This window comes from Aethalodelphis obliquidens, unplaced genomic scaffold, assembly GCF_003676395.1.
Source record: "Aethalodelphis obliquidens isolate GAN/ISIS:26980383/991018 unplaced genomic scaffold, ASM367639v1 scaffold108, whole genome shotgun sequence".
In the NCBI taxonomy this organism is placed as follows: Eukaryota; Metazoa; Chordata; class Mammalia; order Artiodactyla; family Delphinidae; genus Aethalodelphis; species Aethalodelphis obliquidens.
Window position 1 is genome coordinate 565,098 of NW_020838052.1, and position 27,557 is coordinate 592,654.

Here is a 27,557-nt window from a genome sequence, read left to right on the forward strand (position 1 = left end):
ACATAATAAAGGCCATATATGACAAACCCACAGCAAACATCATCCTCAATGGTGAAAAACTGAAAGCATTTCCACTAAGATCAGGAACAAGACAAGGTTGCCCACTCTTACCACTCTTATTCAATATAGTTTTGGAAGTTTTAGCCACAGCAATCAGAGAAGAAAAGGAAATAAAAGGAATCCAAATCGGAAAAGAAGAAGTAAAGCTGTCACTGTTTGCAGATGACATGATACTATACATAGAGAATCCTAAACATGCTACCAAAAAACGACTAGAACTAATCAATGAATTTGGTAAAGTTGCAGGATACAAAATTAATGCACAGAAATCTCTTGCATTACTATACACTAATGATGAAACATCTGAAAGGGAAATCAAGAAAACACTCCCATTTACCATTGCAACAAAAAGAATAATATATCTAGGAATAAACCTACCTAAGGAGACAAAAGACCTGTATGCAGAAAATTATAAGACACTGATGAAAGAAATTAAAGATGATACAAATAGATGGAGAGATATACCATGTTCTTGGATTGGAAGAATCAATATTGGGAAAATGACTTTACTACCCAAAGCAATCTACAGATTCAACGCAATCCCTATCAAACTACCACTGGCATTTTTCACAGAACTAGAACAAAAAATTTCACAATTTGTATGGAAACACAAAAGACCCCGAATAGCCAAAGCAATCTTGAGAACGAAAAACAGAGCTGGAGGAATCAGGCTCCCTGACTTCAGACTATACTGCAAAGCTACAGTAATCAAGACAATATGGTACTGGCACAAAAACAGAAAGATAGATCAATGGAACAGGATAGAAAGCCCAGAGATAAACTCACGCACATATGGTCACCTTATCTTTGATAAAGGAGGCAGGAATGTACACTGGAGAAAGGAAAGCCTTTTTAATAAGTGGTGCTGGGAAAACTGGACAGGTAGGTACATGTAAAAGTATGAGATTAGATCACTCCCTAACACCATACACAAAAATAAGCTCAAAATGGATTAAAGATCTAAATGTAAGGCCAGAAACTATCAAACTCTTAGAGGAAAACATAGGCAGAACACTCTATGACATAAATCACAGCAAGATCCTTTTTGACCCACCTCCTAGAGAAATGGAAATAAAAACAAAAATAAACAAATGGGACCTAATGAAACTTCAAAGCTTTTGCACAGCACAGGAAACCATACACAAGACTAAAGGACAACCCTCAGAATGGGAGAAAATATTTGCAAATGAAGCAACTGACAAAGGATTAATTTCCAAAATTTACAAGCAGCTCATGCAGCTCAATATCAAAAAAACAAACAACCCAATCCAAAAATGGGCAGAAGACCTAAATAGACATTTCTCCAAAGAAGATATACAGACTGCCAACAAACACATGAAAGAATGCTCAACATCATTAATCATTAGAGAAATGAAAATCAAAACTACAATGAGATAGCATCTCACACCAGTCAGAATGGCCATCATCAAAAAATCTGGAAACAATAAATGCTGGAGAGGGTGTGGAGAAAAGGGAACACTCCTGCGCTGCTGGTGGGAATGTGAATTGGTACAGCCACTATGGAGAACAGTATGGAGGTTCCTTAAAAAACTACAAATAGAACTACCATATGACCCAGCAATCCCACTACTGGGCATATAACCTGAGAAAACCATAATTCAAAAAGAGTCATGTACCAAAATGTTCATTTCAGCTCTATTTACAATAGCCTGGAGATGGAAACAACCTAAGTGTCCATCAACAGATGAATGGATAAAGAAGATGTGGCACATATATACAATGGAATATTACTCAGCCATCAAAAGAAACGAAATTGAGTTATTTGTAATGAGGTGGATAGACCTAGAGTCTGTCATACAGAGTGACGTAATTTCAAAAGAGAAAGACAAATACCGTATGCTAACACATATATATGGAATTTAAGAAAAAAATGTCATGAAGAACCTAGGGGTAAGACAGGAATAAAGACACGGACCTACTTCAGAACGGACTTGAGGATATGGGGAGGGGGAAGGGTGAGCTGGGACAAAGCGAGAGAGAGGCATGGACATATATACACTACCAAACGTAAGGTAGATAGCTAGTGGGAAGCAGCCGCATAGCACAGGGAGATCAGCTCGGTGCTTTGTGACCGCCTGGAGGGTGGGATAGGGAGGGTGGGAGGGAGGAAGATGCAAGAGGGAAGAGATATGCGAACATATGTATATGTATAACTGATTCACTTTGTTATAAAGCAGAAACTAACACACCATTGTAAAGCAATTATACCCCAATAAAGATGTTTTAAAAAAATGAAGCCTAAGTAACTGTGGCTAATATGTTTGGTAAAATTTTCTAAACAGTAATTAAAATAGAAGATATATGCAGTTGACCTTTGAACAACACAAGTTTCAACTCCATAGACCCACTTACACATGGATTTTTTTTCAATAAATACTACATTGCTACATGATAGGTGGTTGGTTGAATCCTTGGATGCAGAACTGCAGATATGGAAAGCCGACTATAAAGTTATAATGAATTTTCTACTCCTCAGGGCCAGCACCCTTATCCCCCACGTTGTTCAAAGGTCAACTGTAATGCAAAAAGGTAAGTCTTTAATTAAAATTCCAGATTATTTCATTAAAATCTAATAGAGAAGGAAGAATAAAAACTATTTCTGTCTTCTGCAAGGGGAAGCAGGAGAGAAAGGAGTGACAGAACTATTTTAAGCTTTGATGTTGATAGAGAAATAATCAAATATGCTAGTTAAAAATTTAGGTATGATTTCCATTTCAAGATGGTTAACAACATATTAAATTAATTCCCATCCCTTCCTAAACCCCACCAAGAAATATATAAGTAAATCCACAGTAGTGTTTGAAATATGAGAAGGGTTCAAAGGATTTTTTTAAGATAAAAAATATATACCTTGATAGAATTTTTTTAATTTAATTATTTTTGGCTGTGTTGGGTCTTATTTGCTGTGTGCTTCTCACTGCGGTGGCTTCTCTTGTCGCAGAGCATGGGCTCTAGGGCCCGTGGGCTTAGTTGCTCTGAGGCATGTGGGATCTTCCCAGACCAGGGATCGAACCCATGTCCCCTGCATTGGCAGGCGGACTCTTAACCACTGCGCCACCAGGGAAGTCCCTAGAATGTATTTTTATCAAACTCAAGAGAGTAGAAGAAATGGCAACTTGATAAAAGGAAAAGACTTCTGTTAAAAGAGGTTTTTTTAAGACTTCATAGTAACCCTAGTTAAGCAGCACACCAGAGCTCTGGCAATTTCATTTTTGGTTATTTACATTATTCCTTGATGTGTATAAGAAAATATGTAAATGACAGTCAGTTGCAGCATGGTCTGTAGTTGTGAAAAATTAGAAATAATCAAAATGTCAATAACAAAGTTTATTATATGCCAAGCACTGTCCTAAATTTTTTTGTATATTAACACATTTAGTCCCTACAACAACCCTTTGAGATAGTCACTACTATTGTCATCGCCATTTTGAAAAAAAAAAAACTGAGGTTAAGGTGGTTAAGTAACCTGCCCAGGATCAAATGGGTCACAGTATGCTAAACTTGGTTATAAACAAGTAACAGTTAAACGAATGAGCTAGATCTATGTGTACTAATGTGGATAGATCTCTAAGACCTACTGGTGAGTGAAAAAAATCGATCTGAAAGAAAATTTATAATATACTTTGTACATAAAAGAAGAACCATCCCGAACAATGCTATGTTTTCTAGTATATATTTAAATGTATTGAAAAAGGACTAGACAGATATACAAATGAATAACTGCAGTTATATCTGGAAAATTAGGGGGAGAAGACTGGCACAGAAGAGTCTTTTCTTCAGATAATGACCATTTAGTACACCCCATAGTCACTCAGTAATATCTTTTACTTTATTGAATATCTCTTATGTAAATATCTAAATTTTAGTCTTCTAAGACTTTACTTTTTATATTTAACTTCTTAATCCATCTGGAATCCATTTCTGTACATGCAGTATTCTCATCTAGATGGTTAATCAGTTTTGCTAGCACCACTTAAACCATTCGTTTCTCACTGACTTGAAGAACATGTTTGTTGTATATTAAATTTCCAGCTACAATGGGTTCTGCTTCCTTCCACCAATCTGTCTATTCCTATGGCAGTAGCTTTCAGTATGTTTAATAACTGGTAAGACTAAGTCACTTTCCTATTCTTCATTATTTTCTTGGCTAATCTATTTATATTCCATAAAAAAATTAAGATCATTTTTTTCAATTAAAATAAAAGAGAATCAGGAATACCCTGGTGGTCCACTGGTTAGGACTCTGCACACTCATTGCCAAGGGCCCGGGTTTGATCCCTGGTCGTGGAACTAAAATCCCATAAGCTGCTCAGTGCAGCTTTACAACAGCAGCAATAGCCAAGGCATGGAAGCAACCTAAATGTCCATCAACAGATGAATGGATGAAGAAGATGTGGTACATATATACAATGGAATGTTACTTGGCCATTAAAAAGAATGAAGTAATGCCATCTGTGGCAACATGGATGGACCTGGAGATTGTTGTGCTGAGTGAAGTGGGTCAGACAGAGAGGGAGAAATATTGTATGATATCCCTTATATGCGGAATCTTAAAAAAATGATACAGGGCTTCCCTGGTGGCGCAGTGGTTGGGAGTCTGCCTGCCGATGCAGGGGACACGGGTTCGTGCCCCGGTCTGGGAAGGTCCCACATGCCGTGGAGCGGCCGGGCCCGTGAGCCATGGCCGCTGAGCCTGCGCGTCCGGAGCCTGTGCTCCGCAGCGGGAGAGGCCACAGCAGTGAGGGCTCGCGTACTGCAAAAAAAAAAAATGATACAAATGAACTTACTTGTAAAGCAGAAACAGATTCACAGACTTATCGAACTTGTGGTTGCCAGGAGGGAAGGATTGTGGGGAGAGATGATTAGAGAGTTTGGGATTGATGTGTACACAGTACTATATTTAAAATGAATAGCCAACGGGGACCTGCTGTATAGCACAGGGAACTCTGCTCAATATTACGTGGCGGCCTAATTGGGAAAGGAATTTGAAAAAGAATAGATACGTGTATATGAGTAACTGAATCACTTTGTTGTGCAGCTGAAACTGGCACAATATTGTTAATCAACTATACTCCAATATAAAATAAAAAGTTTAAAAGTAAATCAATAAAATACAAAATAAAATAAAATAGAATCCCCTGGAATCTTAATTGGAAACATATATAAAATTTTGGATAAAACTGGCATCTGAAAACCATCTAAGAACATGGCTTTCCATTTGTCCAGAGTTTCAGTAAGATTTTTTTTGTGCAGGCCGGGGGTAGGGAGAAAGAGCTGATAGTCTCTCAGCTTCTTTCTCCTGAGCCATATATTAAATTTTATTTTAAAGTTTATATCTAGTAAAATTGACTCTTTTTGGTGTACAGTTTCATGAGTTTCAACAAATGCATAAAGTCATGTAACCACTGCCACAATTAAAATACAGAACAGTTCCATCACTCCCCGGAAAAAACTCCCTTGCACCATCCCTTTATAGTCAAACTCTCACCTCACCCTTAAATTCTAGAAACCACTGATCTATTTATTATTCCTATAATTTTGTCTTTTCTAGAAACTCTTATAAATGAGAAGAAAGCCTTTGAGCCTGGCATCTTTCACTTAGATAATGTCTTTTAGATTTATCCTTATTGTGCAAGTATCAATAGTTTGTTGCTTTTAATTGTTGAATAGTATTCCACCTATGGATGAAACATAGTCGACTTATCCATTCCCCAGATGAGGAGAATTTGGGTGATTTCAGTTTTGAGTAATTATAAATAAAGCTACTATAAATATATTCATGTACACGTCTTTGTGTGAACATAGGTTTTCTTGGGTAACTATCTCATGTAGGATTGATTGGTCATAAGGTATGCTTAACTTTATAAGAAAAAGACAGCAATATATGAGAATTTCTCTGCATTCTTCATCCTCACCAACAGCTGGTACTGTCAGGTGGCTTTTCTGGTTTGGTTGGTTTTAGCCATTCTAATAGTTGTACTGGAGTATGAGATTATGGTTTTAATTTCCTTTTCCCTAACAATATAATTTCCTTATTTAAAGCATCTTCTCAAACGCTTACTTGCCATATATCTGTCTTCTTTGGTGAGATGACTGTTCAAATCTTTAGCCCATTTTAAAATTGGGTTGTTTTACCTTGTTAAGTTTTGCGAGTTCTTTATAGATTCTGGACACAAGTCCTTTGTCACATATGTGATTTGAAAATATTCTCTGCCAGGGGGACTTCCCTGGTGGCGCAGTGGTTACTAATCTGCCTGCCAATGCAGAGGACACAGGTTCGATCCCTGGTCTGGGAAGATTCCACATGCCGTGGAGCAACTAAGCCGGTGTGCCACAACTACTGAGCCTGCACTCTAGAGTCCACAAGCCACAACTACTGAAGCCTGTGCGCCTAGAGCCTGTGCTCTGCAACAAGAGAAGCCACCACAATGAGAAGCCCACACACCGCAATGAAGAGTAGCCCCCTCTTGCCGCAACTAGAGAAAGCCCGTGCGCGGTGATGAAAACCCAACGCAGCCAAAAATAAATAAATTTTTTAAAAAAGGAAAGAAAATATTATTTGCCAGTCTGTGGACTGTCTTTTCATTCTCTTAACATGTCTTTCTTAGAGCAAAATATTTTAATTTTGATGAAGTCCAATTTATTGATTTTTTTCTTTGGATCACGATTTTGTTGTTATATCCAAGAACTCTCTGCCTAACCAAAATTTCAAAAAGATTTTCTCATATGTTTCCTTCTAGAAGTTTTAGTTTCTTGTTTTACTTTTTAGGTCTATAATTTATTTTGAGTTAAACTTTGTATAATGTATGAGAGTTAGGTCAAGATTCATTTTTTTGAATATGTATGTCCAATTGTTCCGGCACCTTTTGTTGAAAAGACCATCCTTTCTATGCCAAATTAACATTGCACCATTTTCCTTTTTAAAATCACTTGACCATATGTGTTTGGGTCTATTTCTGAACTCTGTTTTGTTCCACTGATCTGTGTGTCTACCTTTTTGCCAATACCATACATGTATTATTACTATACCTTTAGAGTAAGTCTAGAAATCAGTTAACATGAATTCTTCAAACTTGTTCTTCTTTATCAAAATTGTTTCAGCTATTCTAGTTCCTTGCCTTTCCATATTAGTTTTAGAATCAGCTTGTCAACATGTAAAAACATTCCTGCCGGGATTCCGATATAATTGTTTTGAATTTCTAGGTCATATGGAGAGAATGAACATCTTAGCAACAGTGAGTCTTCCAACCAACCAATCCATTTATAGAGATCTTCGATTTCTTTTAACAGTGTTTTTTAGTTATCAGCATACAGATTCTACACATACTTTGTTATTTATACTTAAGTATTTCATTTTTGGGTGCTACTGTAAATAGTACTTTTTAAAAATTGCAATTTCCAATTATTCCTTGCTACTGTAGGAGATATAATTGGTTATCACATGGTATGTGTCCTTTTGCAAATTATTTTGCTCAATATTACATTTTTTATATTTATGTATTTTGATATGTATAGTTCTAGTTTAACTATTCTATAATATCTCATTAGATAGTTCTAACACAATTTAGCCATTCACCCATTGATGGGCATTTAGACTGATCCAAGTTTTCTTTATTATAAACAATTTCGCATTGCAAATTCTTGGGATGCTTCCTTGCCCTGGTATTAAGAGGGGGAAAAAAAGAGCTTAAATCCCCTCTCTACATCGTCTTAATAACTGGCCTATTTAACTTTTCTTTTTCTCCTGTACATTTTGGGTTTATATTTTGATTAGGAGTAATCCATTACTTAAGATTTAAACTGTGTTATCAATATGAAAGGTAGAATCTAGACAGCAGATATTACGAATGTTCTAACATTTTCAACTTTGTTCTATATTTGAAATGTTTCATATGAAAATGTTAGGAAAATTTGTTGTCAAATGTCCACATCATAGTCTAATTCTTTTACTCTTCCAGAGCTGGCTATGTTGCATTTCTCATATCTTCTCTCATGTATTTTTTGCCCTCATATTTTCTTTCATCAGGTTTATTAATCATTTTTCAGAGAGTCCAAAATATTAGAATTTCATATCTATTTATAATTTTTGATTTCAGGTATCTTTATTAATTCCCTCTTCCTTTATTTTGCTTTCTTTTACTGTTATTTCCCTAATGTCTTAAGATAGGTACTAAATTCCTTCTATCGGGTTGGCCACAGGTTTGGCCAGTTTTTTCCATAAGATGGCTCTAGTAGCACTTAATAGTCTTTAACTTCATTCAAACAATTTTGTTAGATTGTATGTGACAGCTGTCATATCAGCGTGCATTTAAAAAAAACTCTTATCAAAATTGGTGAATTTTTGTGTAGTGATTCTAATATTGAAGATGGAAGGAAAAAAAGCAACATTTTTGGCATATTATACTTTATTATTTCAAGAAAGGTAAAAACGCAACCGAAATGCAAAAAACGATTGGTGCAGTGTATGGAGAAGGTGCTGTGATTGATCGAACATGTCAAAAGTGGTTTGCGAAGTTTCCTGCTGGAGAGTTCTCGCTGGACGATGCTCTACAGTTGGGTAGACCAGTTGAAGTTGATAACCATCAAATCGAGACATTCATTGAGAACAATCAATGTTATACCATGTGGGAGATAGCCGACATATTCAGAATATCCAAATCAAGCGGTGAAAATCATTTGCACCAGCTTGGTTATGTGAATTCCTTTGACACTGTACAATAACGTGGAGCGGAAGAGATCGTGGGGCAAGTGAAATGAACCACCACCAACCACACCTAAGGCTGGTCTTCATCCAAAGAAGGTGATGTTATGTATATGGTAGGATTGGAAGGGAGTCCTCTATTATGAGCTCCTTCTGGAAAACCAAACGATTAATTCCAACAAGTACTGCTCCCAATTAGACCAACTGAAAGCAGCACTTGATGAAAAGCGTCTGGAATTAGTCAACAGAAAACGCATAATCTTCCACCAGGATAACACTAGACCACATGTTTCTTTGATAACCAGGCAAAACCTGTTACAGCTTGGCTGGGAAGTTCTGATTCATCTGCCATATTCACCAGACATTGCACCTTCGGATTTCCATTTATTTCGGTCTTTACAAAATTCTCTTAAAGGAAAAAATTTCCATTCCCTGGAAGACTGTAAAAGGCACCTGGAAGAGCTCTTTGCTCAAAAAGATAAAAAGTGGGGCTTCCCTGGTGGCGCAGTGGTTGGGAGTCAGCCTGCCGATGCAGGGGACACGGGTTCGTGCCCCGGTCCGGGAAGATTCCACATGCCGCGGAGCGGCTAGGCCCATGAGCCATGGCCACTGAGCCTGCGCGTCCGGAGCCTGTGTTCCGCAACAGGAGAGGCCACAACAGTGAGAGGACCACATACCGAAAGAAAAAAAATGATAAAAAGTTTTGGGAAGTTGGAATTATGAAGTTGCCTGAAAAATGGCAGGAGGTAGTAGAACAAAAGGGTGAATACGTTGTTCAATAAATTTCTTAGTGAAAATGAAAAATGTGTCTTTTATTTTTACTTGAAAAACGAAGGCACTTTTTTGCCAACCCAACAGTTACTGTTCATTAATAATGAAGACATTTTAGCTGATAAATTTTCTTCTGGGTATAGCTTTTGCAATGACTCAAGTTTTGTTGCAATGTCTTCTTTTTCATTGCTTTCTAGGTAGTTTATACTTTGAGTTTTGATTTTCTCCTTGATCCAAATTTTATCTAGGAGTGCGATTTCTGATCTCCAATTAGTTAAGAGTTTTTTGGTTACTTTTTTCATTATTTATTTCTAATTTTATTGAGTAATGCAGAATATAAAATCTCTTTTCTTTTAACTTAAGGTTTTCTTTGGGCCACATATTTAACCAACTTTTTTAGTGGCTTGTAGACCATAAAAATGTATATTCCCCATTTGGAGAATATAAGCTTCTATATATCCATCAAATGGAGTTTGTGGATTATATAATTCACTTCCTCTATATTTATTCACTTTTCGTCCACTTGATCTGCACCTGAAATTTCCTACTACAGCTATATGTTTATCCATTTTCCTTTAATCTATTAGAGGTTCTGAATTTAAAATATTAGCCAGAATCTTTTTGGTGCCTATAGGTCTTTATCAAAGGGCTTTATCTTCTTAAACTGTGAAGTAAATAACTTTATAATACCCTGTTTAATGCTTTAAGTTTACTTTCTTTCTTCTATAATAGATATTAATATTGGTTGGTACTCCTGCAAGTGCAATCTGTCCACATTTGATATAGCAAAAGATATATTTAATTTTAGTCCTTCCATCTTATTTTAGGTTCTTTATTTATTTTACTTTGCTGTTTACTTTATTCCTGTTAACTTAAAAATATATCATATTTTTTTCCTTTTTACTAGTGGTTAGCTTCCTTTTCCAGACACTCAAAATCAATCACTACTGTGACAAAGTGAGAGAGTGGCATGGACATATATACACTACCAAACGTAAAATAGATAGCTAGTGAGAAGCAGCCGCATAGCACAGGGAGATCAGCTCGGTGCTCTGTGACCACCTACAGGGGTGGGATAGGGAGGGTGGGAGGGAGGGAGACACAAGAGGGAAGAGATATGGGAACATATGTATATGTATAACTGATTCACTTTGTTATAAAGCAGAAACTAACACACCATTGTAAAGCAATTATACTCCAATAAAGATGTTAAAAAAATTTTTTAAAAAGAAGATATATATGTATATATATATTAAAAAAATGAATCACTACTAAACTAGTTCAGCAAAGTTGCAGGATACAAAATCAACACTCAAAAATAAGTTGTGCTTCTAGAATATAAAGGGATATCCTGCATAAAGTTGGGAACCCCAAGGGGGATAGCACTGATGTAATGATAAATTATAAATAAATTCACCCTAATGAAAAAGGAAAAAAAAAGTTGTGCTTCTATACACTAAAATAAATAATCCAAAAAGGAAATTAAGAAAATAATTCAATTTATAATAGCATCAAAAAGAATAAAATATCTAGGAAGAAACTTATCTAAGGAGGCAAAAGACTTATAACACTTAAAACTACAAAACATTGCTAAAATTATAGAAGACATAAATAAATAGAAACACATCCCATTTTTTCGGATTGAAAACCTTAATACTGTTATGATGTCAATGCCAAAAGAGATCTGCAGATTCTATCAAAATCCCACTGTTTCGCAGAAATAAATAAAAACTATCCTAAAAAACCCAGAAATTAAAAAAAAACCCATCCTAAAATTCATACGGAATCTCAAGGGACCTCAAATAACCAAAACAATCTTGAAAAAAGAACAAAGTTGGAGTTCTGGACTTCAAAACTTACTACAAAGCTATGGTAATCAAAACACTGTGATACTGGCATAAAGATCAATGGAATAGACTATAGAGCTAGAAATAATCCCGCGTATAAATAGCCAAATAGATGATTTTCGACAAGGATGTCAAGATCTTTCAATGGAGAAAGGATTGTCTCTTCACAAAAGGTTGGAGAAACTGAGTATCCATGTGCAAAAGAATGAAGAACTTGTAAAAACAGAGAGCAGAACAGTGGTTACCCTTACCTTACACCATATACAAAAATTAACTCAAAATGCATCAAAGACCTAATAAACATAAGAGGTAAAATTATAAAACTTTTATAAGAAAACATAGGGGAAAAATCTTCATGACACTGGGTTTAGCAATGAATTTTTAAGTTAAAGTACACAGGCAACAAAAGATAAAATATATAAACTGAACTTAATCAAAATTAAAAACTTGGGCTTCCCTGGTGGCGCAGTGCTTGAGAGTCCGCCTGCCGATGCAGGGGACACGGGTTCGTGCCCCGGTCCGGGAAGATCCCACATGCCACGGAGCGGCTAGGCCCATGAGCCATGGCCGCTGGGCCTGAGCGTCCGGAGCCTGTGCTCCACAACGGGAGAGGCCACAACAGTGAGAGGCCCGCGTACCACCCCCCACTCAAAAAAAAGAAAAGAAATTTAAAACTTGTGCATTAAAGGCACCATAAGACAGTGAAAAGGCAATCTACAGAATGGGAGAAAATATTTGCAACTCTATATCTAATAAGGGATTAATACTCAGAATATATAAAAGAACTCCTGTCACTCAACAACAACAGCAACAACAATAACAACCCAATTCAAAAATTGGCAAAGGACTTGAATAGACATTTTTCAAAACCAGAAATACAAATGGTGAATAAGCACACAAAAAGAGGCTCAACATCTCTAGTCATTGGAGAAATGCAAATCAAATCCAGAATGAGATGCCACTTCACACCCATTAGGATGGCTATTAAACACACACACACACACACACACACACACACACACACAGAAAATAACAAATATTGGCAAACATGTGGAGTAAATAGAACCCTTGTTCATTGCTGGTGGGAATGTAAAATGAACGCTATGGAAAACAGTATGGCAGTTCCTAAAAAACTGAAATATGATCCAGCAATCTCACTTTCTAGGTATATACCAAAAATAATTGAAAGCAGGGACTTGAGCAGATATTTGTACACTAATATCATAGCAGTGTTATTCATAATAGCCAAAAGGTGGACACAATACAAATGTCCATCAATGGATGAATGGATAAAACAAGTGTGGAATATACATACAAGTTCAGTCTTAAAAAGGAATGAAATTCTTATACATGCTACAGCATAGATGAATCTTGAAAACATTACGCTAAGTGAGATAACCCAGACACAAAAGAACAAATATTGTATGATTCCACTTATATGGGATACCTAGAATAGACAAATTCATAGAGACAGAAAGTAGAATAGTGGTTACCAGGGGATGGGAAGAGTAGGGAATGGGGAGGTTTTTTTTTTTTTTAACATATTCATTGGAGTACAATTGCTTTACAATGTTGTGTTAGTTTCTGCTGTAAAACAAAGTGAATCAGCTATATGTATACATATATCCCCATATCCCCTCCCTTTTGCGTCTCCCTATCCCACCCTCCCTATCCCACCCCTCTAGGTGGTCACAAAGCACCGAGCTGATCTCCCTGTGCTATGCAGCTGCTTCCCACTAGCTATCTATTTTACATTTGGTAGTGTATATATGTCAATGCTACTCTCTTACTTCGTCCCAGCTTACCCTTCCCCCTCCCCGTGTCCTCAAGTCCATTCTCTAGTCTGCATCTTTATTCCTGTCCTGCCCCTAAGTTCATCAGAACCTTTTTTTTTTTTTAGATTCCATATTTATGTGTTAGTAAGTTTCTGTCTTACTTCAGTCTGTATGACAGACTAGGTCCATCCACCTCACTAGAAATAACTCAATTTTGTTTCTTTTTATGGCTGAGTAATATTCCACTGTATATATGTGCCACATCTTTATCCATTCATCTGTCGATGGACACCTGAGTTATTGTTTAATGGGTACAGAGTTTCAGTTTGGGATGATGAAAAAGTTCTGGAAATGGGTGGTAGTGAAGGTGAACGTACTTAATGCCACTGAATTGTACACTTAAAATGGTTAAAATGGTAAATTTTATGTTATGTACATTTTGTCACAATAAAAATTTATTTTAAAAAAGAGTTAAGGAACTTATAGTATTTGTCTTTCTCTGACATCTCACTGAGAGCAATGCATTAAAGGTCTTTCTATGTTGTCACAAATGGCAGGATTTCCTTCTTTCTCATGGCTGAATAATATTCCATTGTATACGTATACACATCACATCTACTTTACCCATTCTTCTGTTGACAGACACTTAGGTTGTTGTCATATCTTGGCTACTGTGAATGCTGCAATGTTCATTACATGGGTATGTAATGTTCATTACATGGGTATGCAGATATCCCTTCAAATTACAAATATCATACATTTATATGGGAGTCTAAAAATCTGAACTTGTAAAATCAGAGTAGAATAGTGGTTACCAGGGGCTGAGGGGTAGGGGAATGTTATTTCAGGGTACAAACTTACAACTAGTAGAGAAATAAGTTCTAGAGATCTAATATACAGCATAGTAATTATAGTCAACAATACTGTATGGTAAACTTCAAAGTTCCTAACAGACTAAATCTTGGCTGTTCTCAACACAAAAATGAAATGATAAATATGTGACATGCATGATAAAGGTGTTAACTAACGTTACTATAGTGATCATATTGCAATATATAAATGTATCAAACCAACAGTTGTACACCTTAAACTTACACAGTGTATCTCAATATTTTTTAAAGCCTGAAAAAAAAAGAGTTAAGGAACTCAAAGAACAAAAGCAAGGAACAACAAACTTAGAAGAGAGCTGGAAACAAGTAAAGTGTTTATGCTTTTCTAGCTAACCTAAAATGACTAATAAATCCTAAATGTCCCTGTAATTAGCTAGGAGTCATCCTCTCATGATAGATCAGCAGATCTACTCTGAAGAATAATGAATAAATTTTGATGCCTTCTGATTAAATTAGCAGAGCACAAGTCTTTTATGTACCAAACTAAATTACTCCACTTTATCCTTTGATCCTATGGATCAAAAGTAGTCAGCATTAAGAGTAAACAGCTTTACAAAATTACAACTGCTGTCCCAGACATAATGCTGGAGGTAAAGTCCACTAAAAAGGTATGGCCAAGATCTTCAAAGGTCCACTTCTAATTCAGTGAGAGGAAAGTAAACCTGTCAAACTAGCACCAAAATCAAAGGAAAGTTTTCAGCTACTATAGTAATCCTCCTTTAAACGCAGACAGATTGACACACAGACACACACACACACTCTATTGTATTAATGATAACCACTTTGATAAGGTAATTTTCACACGTCGCCAATGAGTAGAGTTCGTACTCAAGAAAGGAGTGATGAACCACAAAAGGCAAACTAGAGAGCAGTGACAGTTAATGGAGCTGACAGAGTCGGAAAATTATAGTCTACAAAAATGATCCCTAAATCTACTGTCTCCAGTAGTAAGGTCACCAAAAAATAGCATCAAATATCAATTTTTCAGTGTTACAAATATTAATTTATATGGCTGATAAATATAATAGAGGTCAAATACAAATTTACCAAACAGATTTTAACTACTCCACACTTCTTTAAAAAGAAATATTGTCCTCATGTTAACTAAACACTTAATCTATTATAATATACGGAATGCTAAAAATGTATGCAAAACCTTTCCTGAGACAAGGCACAATACCAACATGACTAACCTGCATATGTATTTATTCAAGATAAGAAGCATTTAGTTTCCAAAAGGTAAACTATGGCGTTATCAGCTATGTCTCTTAATGCAAACACCAACAATGAACTACAGAACCAAGTCAGAGGCTATGTGGATCTGTTTCTGCAAACGTGAAAAAAGGAAGAAATCATCAACATTGTTATAAAAGCTGTATTATAAAATAACTTGTTCAAGTAAAGATGAATGCTATGAAGGCTTCAAAATGGTTCTTAAATATCAATGAATATTCTGGATAAATATGAGGTTATTATTCTTTTTTTGGATATCAGTAATATTTATTATATTTTTCTTTTTTAAAAAAGTGAAAAAGTAAAGCTCCAAAATGCTAAACTGCTTAGCTTGCCCAAGGTACCTAACTGGCACAGGCAAACGAACTTAGGTCTGCTGTGTTATGAATCCCAAGTACTTCCTAGTTCAAAGCTCTGCCTCTCAGAAACAATATTCACAGTAATGACCTCAGATACGTCATTCACAAAACACTTTCCATGGAGAGATATGTGTAAAACTAAATGAAATAAACACACACTAGGGTAATTATAATTTGTAAATGGTAACATCAAAGTATTAATCAAGAAATCAGCATATAATAATCACAGTTTGGCCATACGAGCATGTTAAAGCTTTTAGACAGCAATGGTATGTATTAATACCTAAAGAAAAGTGCTCATCGATGGTAATAAAGATAACATATGGAAAGGGGGATGAACCACAGACATAACCAGGTTCACTTGTCTTCCAGTACTGTTGAACAAAGAGGATGTCCTCATCCAGTTAGGACCTGAGCATCCAGTTCATTCGGTCAGTATACTGTTTTAGCAGGACACACAGGAACATTTAGTACCTTTGTTCTGACTCTGTACTTACTAAGCCAGCTTCTGATTATAATTTAGCTTCCCATGTATCTAACCTACAGACCAGTTAGACCATATGACCTAACAACTATATCAGATAAAATTAATTCATTAATTCATTCTAAATTAATAAATTTCTGTCCTAAACCTAGGCATTTGAGTTAGCACAAGTCAGTCTCCCCAACGTGTCCAACCACCTCTAGACACTGACAAAAGGTGAAGGCCAGACACTGAACCATGGCAACCCAACCATGAAACTGTTCCTCAGAGCCCCCAAGCCAGAGAGTGTCCTTAAATGACACCATTAACTAGTACCCTTTGAGCTTCAGCAGTTAGTTTAATGTTAAGAACCTTATTTTACAGGAATGATGATTTCTCAGACTAGAGTCTCTGACGCTGGTCCTGAAGCCCAAAATTAAGTTCTAACTCATTTGGGGGGGAAAAAAAGAATCTTATTTTAAACAGTGTCCATTTAAGAAATCATTTGTTGTAAAATGGTTAAAAACATGAAAGAGTGATCTGCTCAAATAAGTAATGAGGAGGAAATTCTTAAATCATCTATGTAAGTGTTTTATATATACAATTGATGGACTATAAATCCTTACTCTACCCCTTTGGGAAAGTTACTTAATGTATCTAAACCTCACTTCTACCACCTGAAAACTAATCATCCCTACCTCATATAACTATTGCAAGATTAAATAAAATATTCAAATTAAGTACCTGCATAAGTACTCAATTAATACTAATTTTGATAAATGCAAAAGTGTATGACACCATTATTTATAACTTAAGATATACTAAAGTTCCTCAATGACAAATTTCCCCAATTGTTGGGTTTTCAGAAACTTAACAGTCATACTTAAGAAGAGACCACACAAAACTAAGAGGTAATTCCAATGAATAAATGTTATGGTATTCTTGCCAAAATTCATAGCCTAAATCTAATCATGTGAAAACATAAGACAAACCCAAATTAAGGAACACTCTACAAACTAACTGAGCAGTACTCATTAAAAGTTCAAGATCATGAAAAACAAAGATTGAAGAACTGTCACAGATTGGAAGAGACTAAAGGGACATAACTACATGCAATGTGGGATCCTGAACTGGATCATACCATTGAAAAAAGAACACCAGTAGGAAAACTGGTGAAATCCAAACAAGTTCGGTACTTTAGTTAATAGTACTGTAGTAATACTAATTTCTTAAGTTTTGATAAATGTTCTCTGATTAAAATATTAGCATAAGGGAAAACTGAGTGAAGGACATACAGGAACTTCTATACTATCTTTGCAACTATTCTGTTAGTAGCAAATTATCTCAAAATAAAAAAGAAAACTAAGTAGTAAAGGAGTAGTATCCATGTCGCTTGCTCTTCCCAACCCTACCATTTCTTTCAAACAAATCTATATTTAACAGCCCTTTCATCTTTTCACTAATTCCAATCTCCAAGCCTTCTTCTTACTGACTATAAACTACCTCTACTGTAAGCTTTATGAAAATGGTGCCTGTGTCTGCTTTTTATCCCCATTACATCCCTAGCACTTAGCACAGTTCTGGTACACTGTAGGTACTGAATATTTATTTGTTGAATGAATGAACAAATGAATAAATCATAGCTATGTGTACTGTATTCATTTCCTATTGCTGCTATAACAAATTACCACAAATTTAGTGGCTTAAAACAACACAAATTTATTATCTTCCAATTGTAGAGATCAAAACTCCAAATGAGGGCTTCCCTGGTGGCGCAGTGGTTGACAGTCCGCCTGCCGATGCAGGCGACACGGCTTCGTGCCCCGGTCCAGGAAGATCCCACATGCCGCGGAGCGGCTGGGCCTGTGAGCCATGGCCGCTGAGCCTGCGCGTCCGGAGCCTGTGCTCCGCAACGGGAGACGCCACAACAGTGAGAGGCCCGCGTACCGCAAAAAAAAAAAAAAAAATCCAAATGAGTCTCAACTAAAATCAAGGTGTTGGCAAGGCTGTGTTCCTTCTGTATGCTCTAGGGAAGAATCTGTTTCCTTGTCTTTCCCAGCTTTTAGAGGTTGCCCATATTCCTATCACTCCAACCTCAGCTTCCATTATCAGATCTCCTTCTGACTAATGGCCATCCTTCCTCTCAAAAGGACCCTTGTGGGATTTCCCTGGTGGTCCAGTGGTAAAGAATCCACCTTCCAATGCAAGGGACGTGGGTTCAATCCCTGGTCGGGGAACTAAGATGATCCCACACGCTGCAGGACAACTAAGCCTGTGCAGCACAACTACTGAGCTCGCACACGTCAACGAGAGAGCCCGCATGCCACAAACTACAGAGCCCACACACCCTGGAGCCCATGCGCCACAACTAGAGAGAAAAACCCACACATCACAACTAGAGAGAAGCCTGCGTGGCGCAACGAAAGATCCCGCGTGCCGCAACTAAGACCCAACGCAGCCAAATAAATAAATAAATACTTTTTTAAAAAAAGGATCCTTGTGATTACACTGGGCCCACCCAGATAATCCAGGATAATCTACCTATCACAAGATCTTTAGTTTAATCGTAGCTGCAAAATCCATTTTGCAATGTTACGTAACATAGGTTCCAGGGATTAGGACATGAACATCTTCGGGGTGCAATTATTCATTCAGCCAACTAGATGTATCAATTTGTTATCTATCAAGCAGATAGTTAGCTCAAAACTAACTCATTGAACTAACTGGGGAAATTAATGGTATTTCCCAGACCAAGTCTGTCTCCTGCCACTCTCACCCTTTGTCATTTTATGAAAACATCTGTCTTTGGTTTATACTTAATAAAGTTATGTGACTAGCTTTTAAACAAAGAAACTAGAACATATATAGTTAAGCAAGTTTTATCCCTCCTCCCTTCGATGTAATCATTCTTTGCCTATGAGAGTATTGCACTTTGAGGGCTGGGTCTGATGAAGACAGTGGGAAATTAAAACTGAATAACACTATTTAGGGTGTGCTTATATGTAATGAAGCATTTTCTTGTGTAGCTCTAACAGAATCTGGAATCACTTCCAAGAGGGTCATAACAAAAATATTTTAAGAGCAAAAATATCCCAGAGTGAATACTTTAGACAACAATATTTATTCAGAAACAGAAATTCTAGCATATATTTTAATTACTTTTTCCTTTATTGGAAATTCAGCTATTTTCACATTATTATCTAATTCTAATTTCACAATTAAATGTACGTCTGCCTAAAAATATACTTCTCCCCAAAGTGTTTTTATTTGATAAATGAAAATAAAACAGAAACAAGTTCCTCCACAATTTTGATAAGATACTTTAGGCATGAAAGTACAGATCTTTAAACTGTTACTTCTACTGCATTGCTTGAAATATCTTCATTACTATAATCAAAGTGTATTAGAATGCTCACTCAACACATCAACTTGCTACAGTCAACTATGTCTTTTTTTAAATCTTTCTTTTCAGTGCCATTTTTGGTTCAGTTCAGAGACTACAGCTGACTTGTTAGAGGTCTAGTTGTTAGATGTTACTTAAAGAAGGCCTGTTTAATTACCTTGAAAAACACACAATCACAGAATTGACCCCACAGTGAAGCTTATTACAAGCACACTCAAATACATTTTAGAAAGAGTCAAATAACAAAAAATTTTACATATCTATGATGTTCCTTCAATTGGAAAATAGCGTTATATGAAAACTCAGTTCCATCAAGAAAACAAATGACAAGCATGCTAGCGGAAGTAAAGCAAAAACTGGTTGTGTTTCCATATGTAAAAGCAAGGTGTTGTTGATTTTCATGTTGTTAGTGTAGGAGAAAACTATTACAAACTCTTGTGACTGACTCGTTCTAAAAGTTACTAAACAGGTCTTTTAGTGACATGTGACCAGGTCTTTCAACATCATGAACTAAAAGTCTTCTAAATAAAACGTATGACTGACAGCCCTCACTCACAATAAATTACCAATTTACCAAGTAATTTACAATTCTTTACAAAGAACAACAGGTTCTTCCCAATAATGCATTAAAAATCAAATTATAGAAACCATAAAATATGACAAACTGTTGAAATGCAAATGTTTATGGCCAAATCCTAAATCTGACCCACATCTTCAAAGGATTTGTTTGTTTTCAACATCCTCAAAGTCAAATATCAGCAGTAAAATCTGTCTCTCCTTGTTCTTTGCACTGCCCTAAAGTCCATGTATTCTAAATAAATGGATATGAGGCTTTTAAGAATTGTTACACAAGGCTCAAGTATCTACAATAGGCGGAAATGCCATCAAGAGAAAAAGGTATAAAAACCTTTTTTTGAGCTGTGAATTTCACATCAAACATGCAAAAATAAAATTTTAAGAAAGAAAACTGCCAAATTTCAGGGGAGAAGATTAAGAGGTGGTGTGTACGCAATAAAATATAGTTTACATATTTTAATGATGTTAATAAATAGAAAATATGTCAAATTGATAACAAAAGTATAGACACACCAATTTTATATATTATACACACACATATATATATATATAAACAAAGGTTGGGAAAGAATCAAGAATAATTTAAACATTTAAACTGCTCACTGGGATGTTTTTCAACAAAATTATTTAATTATATAATAAAGAGTAAGACTTTACAGAAAAAATATGAGAAATTGTACATTACAAACTGCATACTACTCACAGGAAAGTAATTAAAAGATGATGCCCTTATCCTTCTGGGATTCTAAATAAGTTAGTTTTTCCTAATTCCAAATATGCAGAAAGTGACATGAGATCCAAAAATTGTATCAACTAAGTCCACTAATTCTGACATTCCTTTCAGAATAGAAGACTGCAATTGTTGTTCTTTGTATAAATTAAAATGTACTTTATTTTTGTAAATTAAAATTTACAACATTTGCTCCACATGAGAGATCCCCAAATCTGGCTATATATCCAATTACCTGGAGAACTTTTAAAAGTAAGTTCCTGTGGGGAATTCTCTGGCGGTCCAGTGGTTAGGACTCTGAGCTTCCACTGCAGGGGCCACAGGTTCGATCCCTGGTTGGGGAACTAAGATCCCTCAAGCTGCACAGTGTGACCAAAAAATAATAATAATAAAATAAAACTTCATAAAAAATATAAATAAATAAATAAATAATAAAAGTAAGTTCCTGGTGGAACTTGTGGCACAGTGGTGCCACAGTGGCACAATGGTTAAGAATCCGCTTGCCAATGCAGGGGACACGGGTTTAAGCCCTGGTCCGGGAAGACCCCACATGCCACGGAGCAACTAAGCCCGTGTGCCACAACTACTGAGCCTGCACTCTAGAGTCCGCGAGCCACAACTCCTGAAGCCCACACACCTAGAGCCCATGCTCTGCAACAAGAGAAGCCACTGCAATGAGAAGCCCGCACACCACAAGGAAGAGTAGCCCCCCTGCTCACCGCAACTAAAGCCCACACGCAGCAACGAAGACCCAGCACAGCCAAAATTAATTAATTAATTTCTTAAAAAAAGTAAGTTCCTGGGCCTCACCTCCTGAAGATTCTAATTTAGAAAGTCTGGAGTGGATGCCAGGAATCAGTATAAATGATATAAAGCTCATGTTGGTGTATTAAGGGAATTCCTCCTCTGATTCAGCTAGCTCTTGGAATTAGTCCCTTATTTCAGTGCTTTTCAAGCTCTACTGTGCATACAAATCACCTGCAGATGTTACTAAGAGGTAGACTCTGATTCAATAGTCTGGGATGAGGCCTAGGAACCTGCGGCTCCAAGTTCCCAGGTGATGTCCATGCTGCTGGTCCAGAGACTACACTTGGAGTAGTAAGACTTTATGGGATCTTTCAACCTTTCCACAGGTGAATAATAGAAGGTATTCCCCTAGGCAGTTCCTACCACTAAAATATTTTCAAGTTTTACCTAAACATTCTTTAGCACAGCTAGAGTACACAATTTGCAAAATATATGACATATCTTCACTATGTGTCCTACTACCAAGTGAATGGAAATTATCTCCCCCATTTACAAACAGAGTATCATTAAAAGATGAGTGTTACTGCAGTCAAAAGATTTATAAGATAAATAAGTACTAGAGATGTAATGTACAACATGCTAAAGATAACACCACTACTGTATGTTATCTATGAAAATTGTTAAGGGAGTAAATCCTAAGGGTTGTCAGCACAAGGAAAAAATATTTTTTCTATTTAATTTTGTATCTATTTGAGACGATGTTCACTAAACTTACTGTGATAATCATTTCATGATGTATTTAAGTCAAATCATTATGCTGTACACCTTAAACTTACACAGTGTTGTATGTCAATTATATCTCAATAAAACTGGAAGAAAAAAAGCAAATGACAATAACAACAACAAAGGACCAGATAGTAAATATTTTACATTTTGTGGCCCCCACTCCAGAAAAAGATGAGTGTTACTGAAATCACAATGCAGAGATTAAATTAAAATTTACATAATTTTCAATATATATATATATGCAAGGATACTGATCACAACCATGGTTATAACAGTGAAATATCGGAGAAAAATGTAGAAGTCCAACAATAGATTGAATAACTTATAAGGGCATCTATTAAAAATAATGATGTAAATGTACAATTACCAGTAATGAAAAGATGTTCATGATAAGTTAAAAAAAGGTTTTGTTCAAACCTAACAGTACAATTCCATGGGGTGGCATACAGTCATATATACATTTATGCAAAAGAAAGAGTCCATAAAGATATATACTGAAATGTTTAAAGCATCCTCAAAGTAGTATAATTTCAGGCGATCTTAATGTTTGTTTACTCGCAGTATCTAATATTCCTACTGTGACACAGACCTTAAAATAAAATTCTTAAAGGGTAAAAAGGGGGTAAGAAGAAAACCAAGCAAACCCCACACAGCACATGCACACATCTTTTAAGAACTACTGGAATGGCTCGACTGCTAGGTAACTTGCATTCCAAAGAGTCGTCAAGGGACCTCCTATACTGGAAGCACTTTGAAAGCTTGTTAAAATTGCAGTCTTGGCCTTCCCTTCCCTGGTTGAGAGTCCGCCTGCCGATGCAGGGGACACGGGTTCGTGCCCCAGTCCAGGAAGATCCCACATGCCGCAGAGCGGCTGGGCCTGTGAGCCATGGCCGCTGAGCCTGCGCGTCCGGAGCCTGTGCTCCGCAACGGGAGAGGCCACAACAGTGAGAGGCCCGAGTACTGAAAAAAAAAAAAAAAATTGCAGTCTTGCATCCCACCCCAGACTTACAGAATCTCAGTCTCTGACAGTAGTCTCCTGAATCTGCATACAAAGCAAACACTGACAGAGTGTTTTGAAACAAAAGGAGAGTAAAGTTTTTTAAAAAACAGAAAAAAACAGAGTAAAGTTTTGAAACAAAAGGCTTCCTAGAAATGCAGGGACCAAGACTAAATTTCAACCTATCTAAATGGCAATCTATAGTAAATTAAGAAGGTGTGAAATCATGGTACATACATACACACCCACACACAGAGACCACTGGAATTTGAACAACAAAAAAACCTGTACTTAGTGATTGGCTTTATTTAATCTTAATTTTAAGCACCTATTGTGAACACTGACCATTTCCCATGAGCTGGCTGAGGTCACAAAGCTTTTCCTTAGGTTTAACCTACATCTGTCTGAAACTATTCCTATTATAATCGTTTCTATGATGTTCTGTCTCCATTTAGTCCTTCATTAGTTACAAGTACCACATAAACATTTATTATGGAAACAAATATCTAGGTAATTCAACTAGTCTTCTGATGCTTCCACTTCTCCTTCCTAAACAACATTCCAGTTGACTAAGCTCAGTAGATTCTGGTGATTATTTCTTCCAGAGATCCTCTCTGAGGTAAACTCAAAGGCATGGAGAGGAGTTTATATTACTAGAAGCCCTCAAAGAAACAAGAAAACCATTTCCTGTTCTGAAAAACAACACATGAACCCCCAAAAGTTTGTTGAAAGAAAAAGAGAGATGGGAAATATCATACTGCATATATCCCTAACATATCACACTCTCAAATATTTAGTATAACAATCAACTCATAAGGCATACATTTACTAAAAGTTTTCAAAATGAGACATTAAGAGTTTCGGGAATTTCCTAAGGGTAATGAATTAGGGGCATTTCCCCAAAGAAAGGCAGAATAGACTTTTTCCCTTTAAAACAGAGGGGAAAACAACAGGAAAAACAAAAGTTTGGCGTGAGCTCCTAAGAGGATCTAAGAAAGGAGCATAATTTCAGGGATGTGGGGACAAGTCCTTCGTTTTATTTTAATCCATGATACATTTTAATACTGGATCACTCAGAAGCCCAGGCCAGCTAAAACTGGAATGCATTAAAACCAAGAAGATTGTATACACACCTGCAGCTCACACCAAGCAACTTCAACCCATGTTTCAGTGTCCAGTCCTTTATATACTGTTTTAAATGCTCCTCTTCCCAGCTCTATGTCAAATTTCAGGAACCTGCCACTAGGAGAAGTAGCTACAGCCTTCATTTCTGCTTCTTCTTCCATTTCCTTTTCATTTTTCTCCTTGAAACAATCTTTTGAGGATTCTGACATTCCCTTTGAACACTGCTCATATTTAACTTCTTGTCTGCCTCTTAGCACATTTGTAGGAAGCTTTTCTACTCTTGGAATATTTGTTGCAGTCTTTATTCTCTCATCTTTGGAGGAAGATTCAGCAACTTTGCCATCTTCTGTCATCTCAACACTCTTTCGAAAGAATCTTTTCCTTTCTATAGTTTCTCCAGAAGCACAGAAGGTACTGTTTTTCTCCTTTAGTCTAGCTTCCACGGTCAAAGTTGCCGCAACCTGACGAACTCTGTTTTCCAATGAAACTCCATCAGGTTTCTCAGAATCTTCTGTGCTAGCTGGCCCTCCTGAATCAGTATCCATTGTAATTAAGGTTGGCACTAAAATTTTTCCTGTTCCACTCTTCAGTCCAGTTGCATCTCAGGTAACAGAATTATCAGAATAGACTTCCTTTTATGTGGTCATATGTTTCCATAGCAACCTGAAGGGGGAAAAAGGATATATTAAAATCACCACACAAAGGAAATCATTAAGGAGAAAAGTCACCTGACTGTTTAATCCCTTTTTTCTTAATAAGAAGTTTGTTCTTTTTTCTGTCCAATCTTAGCAACCAGCAGACTCCAGGGACTGTGTCTTATCTTGTTTACCACTGTAGTCCTCAGTGCTTAGCAGACTACTTGGCATATAGCTCAATAAGTCTTCATATTGCATGAACGTTGGTTAGCAATCTAGTTCTCATACCCTTCTATCAATCCATCATATTTTTTCCCCAAGGGGCTTAAAATTCTTTTAATCAACTTTCTCAGGTATAATTGTCATACAGTAAATTACATGTGTTTAAAATGTACAATTTGATAAATTTTGACACAGATGTACACCTCTGAAACCATCTCCAAAATCAAGACAATGAACATACGCTTCTCCACCAAGAGCTCTTACTCCTGTCCCTTTGTAATTCCTCTAAGTAGTCCATTATCTGGATATATCATAATTTGTTTATTTATTCACCTCTTGATGACATTTGGGTTGAATTTCACTTATGGACTATTATGAATAAGGTTGCTATGAAGATCTGTGTACAAATCTTTACATGGACATATACTCTCATTTACCTTGAGAAAGTACCTAAGAGTGGAATGGCTGTATCAGAAAATGTATGCTTAACCTTTAAAGAAACTGCCATCTGTTTTTCAAGGTGGTTGTATCATTTTGCATTCCCAGGAGCAGTACATTAGAATTCCAGTTCCTCCATATCTTCATCAATACTCTACACTGCCAAATCAATATACTTTGAAAGTCAATAAGACTAGTATTACCTGCAAGTGGGAAAAGGTAATTAACAATGCCTCACTTAGGTAGAGAATTTTTTCTTTAACTTATTTTGACATAATTTTGGACTTGGAAAAAGACCTGCAAGAATATACAAAGAATTTAGTATACCCTTCACTCACATCCCCAAATGTTAACATTTTAGATTGGACATTTTTAAGTAAGGATAACTCTACTCAAAAAAAAAAAGAATAACTCTATTCACTTAACTAAAGGTAACTTATCCAGAAACCTCAAAAGCAAAGATCCATAAGTAAGACAAAAGGATTGCTAAGCAGACAAAAATAGGTAAAAATCAGAGAATTTAAGTAGGAAAAAGACTTCAGAATTTTTTAACTGCAGAACCTCTTTTATAAAATGAAATCTTACTCAGAATCCTAATATAAAAATAGAGGGGAAAGTAGTGTTGCTTTGGTATAATAATTTTAATTATAATGTCTGGTCACCTGGTTTCCCAAACTGTAGAATAAGAAGCAGCAAAGTAGAGAAATGGGGAAATGAGTGTTCCTTTAGCCTTTAAAAAACCAACCCTAAGACAAAAAATATTACTAGAGACAAAGAAGGACATTTTATAAGCATGGAGAGATTAATTCACCAGGACAATATAACAATTATAAACATATACACATCTAACAACAGAGCCCCAAATACATTAAATAAAAACCGACAAAACTGAAGAGAGAAATAAACAATTCAGTAATAACAGTAGAAGATGTTAATACCCCATTCTCAATAATGGGGAGAAAAATGAGACAGAAAACGAGCAAGAATCTGGAAAACCTGACCAATACTATCAATCAACTTGACCTAACTGCCATCTATAGAACACTCCACTCAGCAAGAACAAAATATACATTCTTTTCAAGCACACATGGAAAAATCTCGAGAACAGATTATGTACTATGCAATAAAATAAATCTCAATAAATTTAAAAGGATTGAAACCAAAGTATGCTCTCCTACCACAAAAGAATTAAATTAGAAATGAACAGAATAAGGTAAGGGTATATAGATCAATGAAACAGAATTGAGAGTCTAGAAGTAAACCTTAACATTTATGGTCAAATGATTTTCAACAGAGAGGCCAAGACAATTCAATGGGAAAAAAACAGTCTTTCAACAAAAGGTACTGGGACAACTGGATATCCACATACAAAAGAATGAAGTTGGACTCCTACCTCACACCATACAAGAAATGAACTCAAAGTGGAACATGGACTAAAACTATAAAACTCTTAGAAGAAAACATTAAAGTAAATTCTAGTGCCTCTGGGTTATGCAATGGTTTCCTAAGTACAATAGCAAAGGTACAAGTGATAAAAGAGAAATTGAGAAGCTGACCTCAAAAAATTTAAAACTTTTGTATTTCAAAGGATGCCATCAAGGAAGTGAAAAGTGAAAAGGCTGGGGGAAAATATGTGCAAATCATATACCTGATAAGGGACTGGTATTCAGAATATATAAAGGATTCCAACAATTCAATAGTGAAAAGATAAATAATCCAATGCGCTAAAGATCTGAATAGGCATTTCTCTAAAGAAGATATACAAGTGGCCAATAAAC

The 27,557-nt window shown here is 36.2% G+C and overlaps 1 protein-coding gene and 1 non-coding gene across 3 annotated transcripts in view; one reads left to right on the plus strand and one right to left on the minus strand.

The window, feature by feature from the left end:
- The window catches only part of WNK3 (WNK lysine deficient protein kinase 3), a 144,954-nt gene extending 119,813 nt beyond the window's left edge, over window positions 1-25,141 (minus strand). For both annotated transcript variants that reach the window (XM_027096790.1, XM_027096789.1), the window contains exon 1: window positions 24,493-25,141. In XM_027096790.1, coding sequence (XP_026952591.1) covers window positions 24,493-25,029 — 537 coding nt within the window. In that variant the 5' untranslated portion in view covers window positions 25,030-25,141. The remainder of the gene's footprint in view (window positions 1-24,492) is intronic.
- On the plus strand, window positions 16,503-16,570 carry LOC113614950 (small nucleolar RNA SNORD52). The gene has a single exon (XR_003430791.1). It is a non-coding gene; the product is annotated as a small nucleolar RNA SNORD52 (small nucleolar RNA).
- Window positions 25,142-27,557: the final 2,416 nt, after the last annotated feature.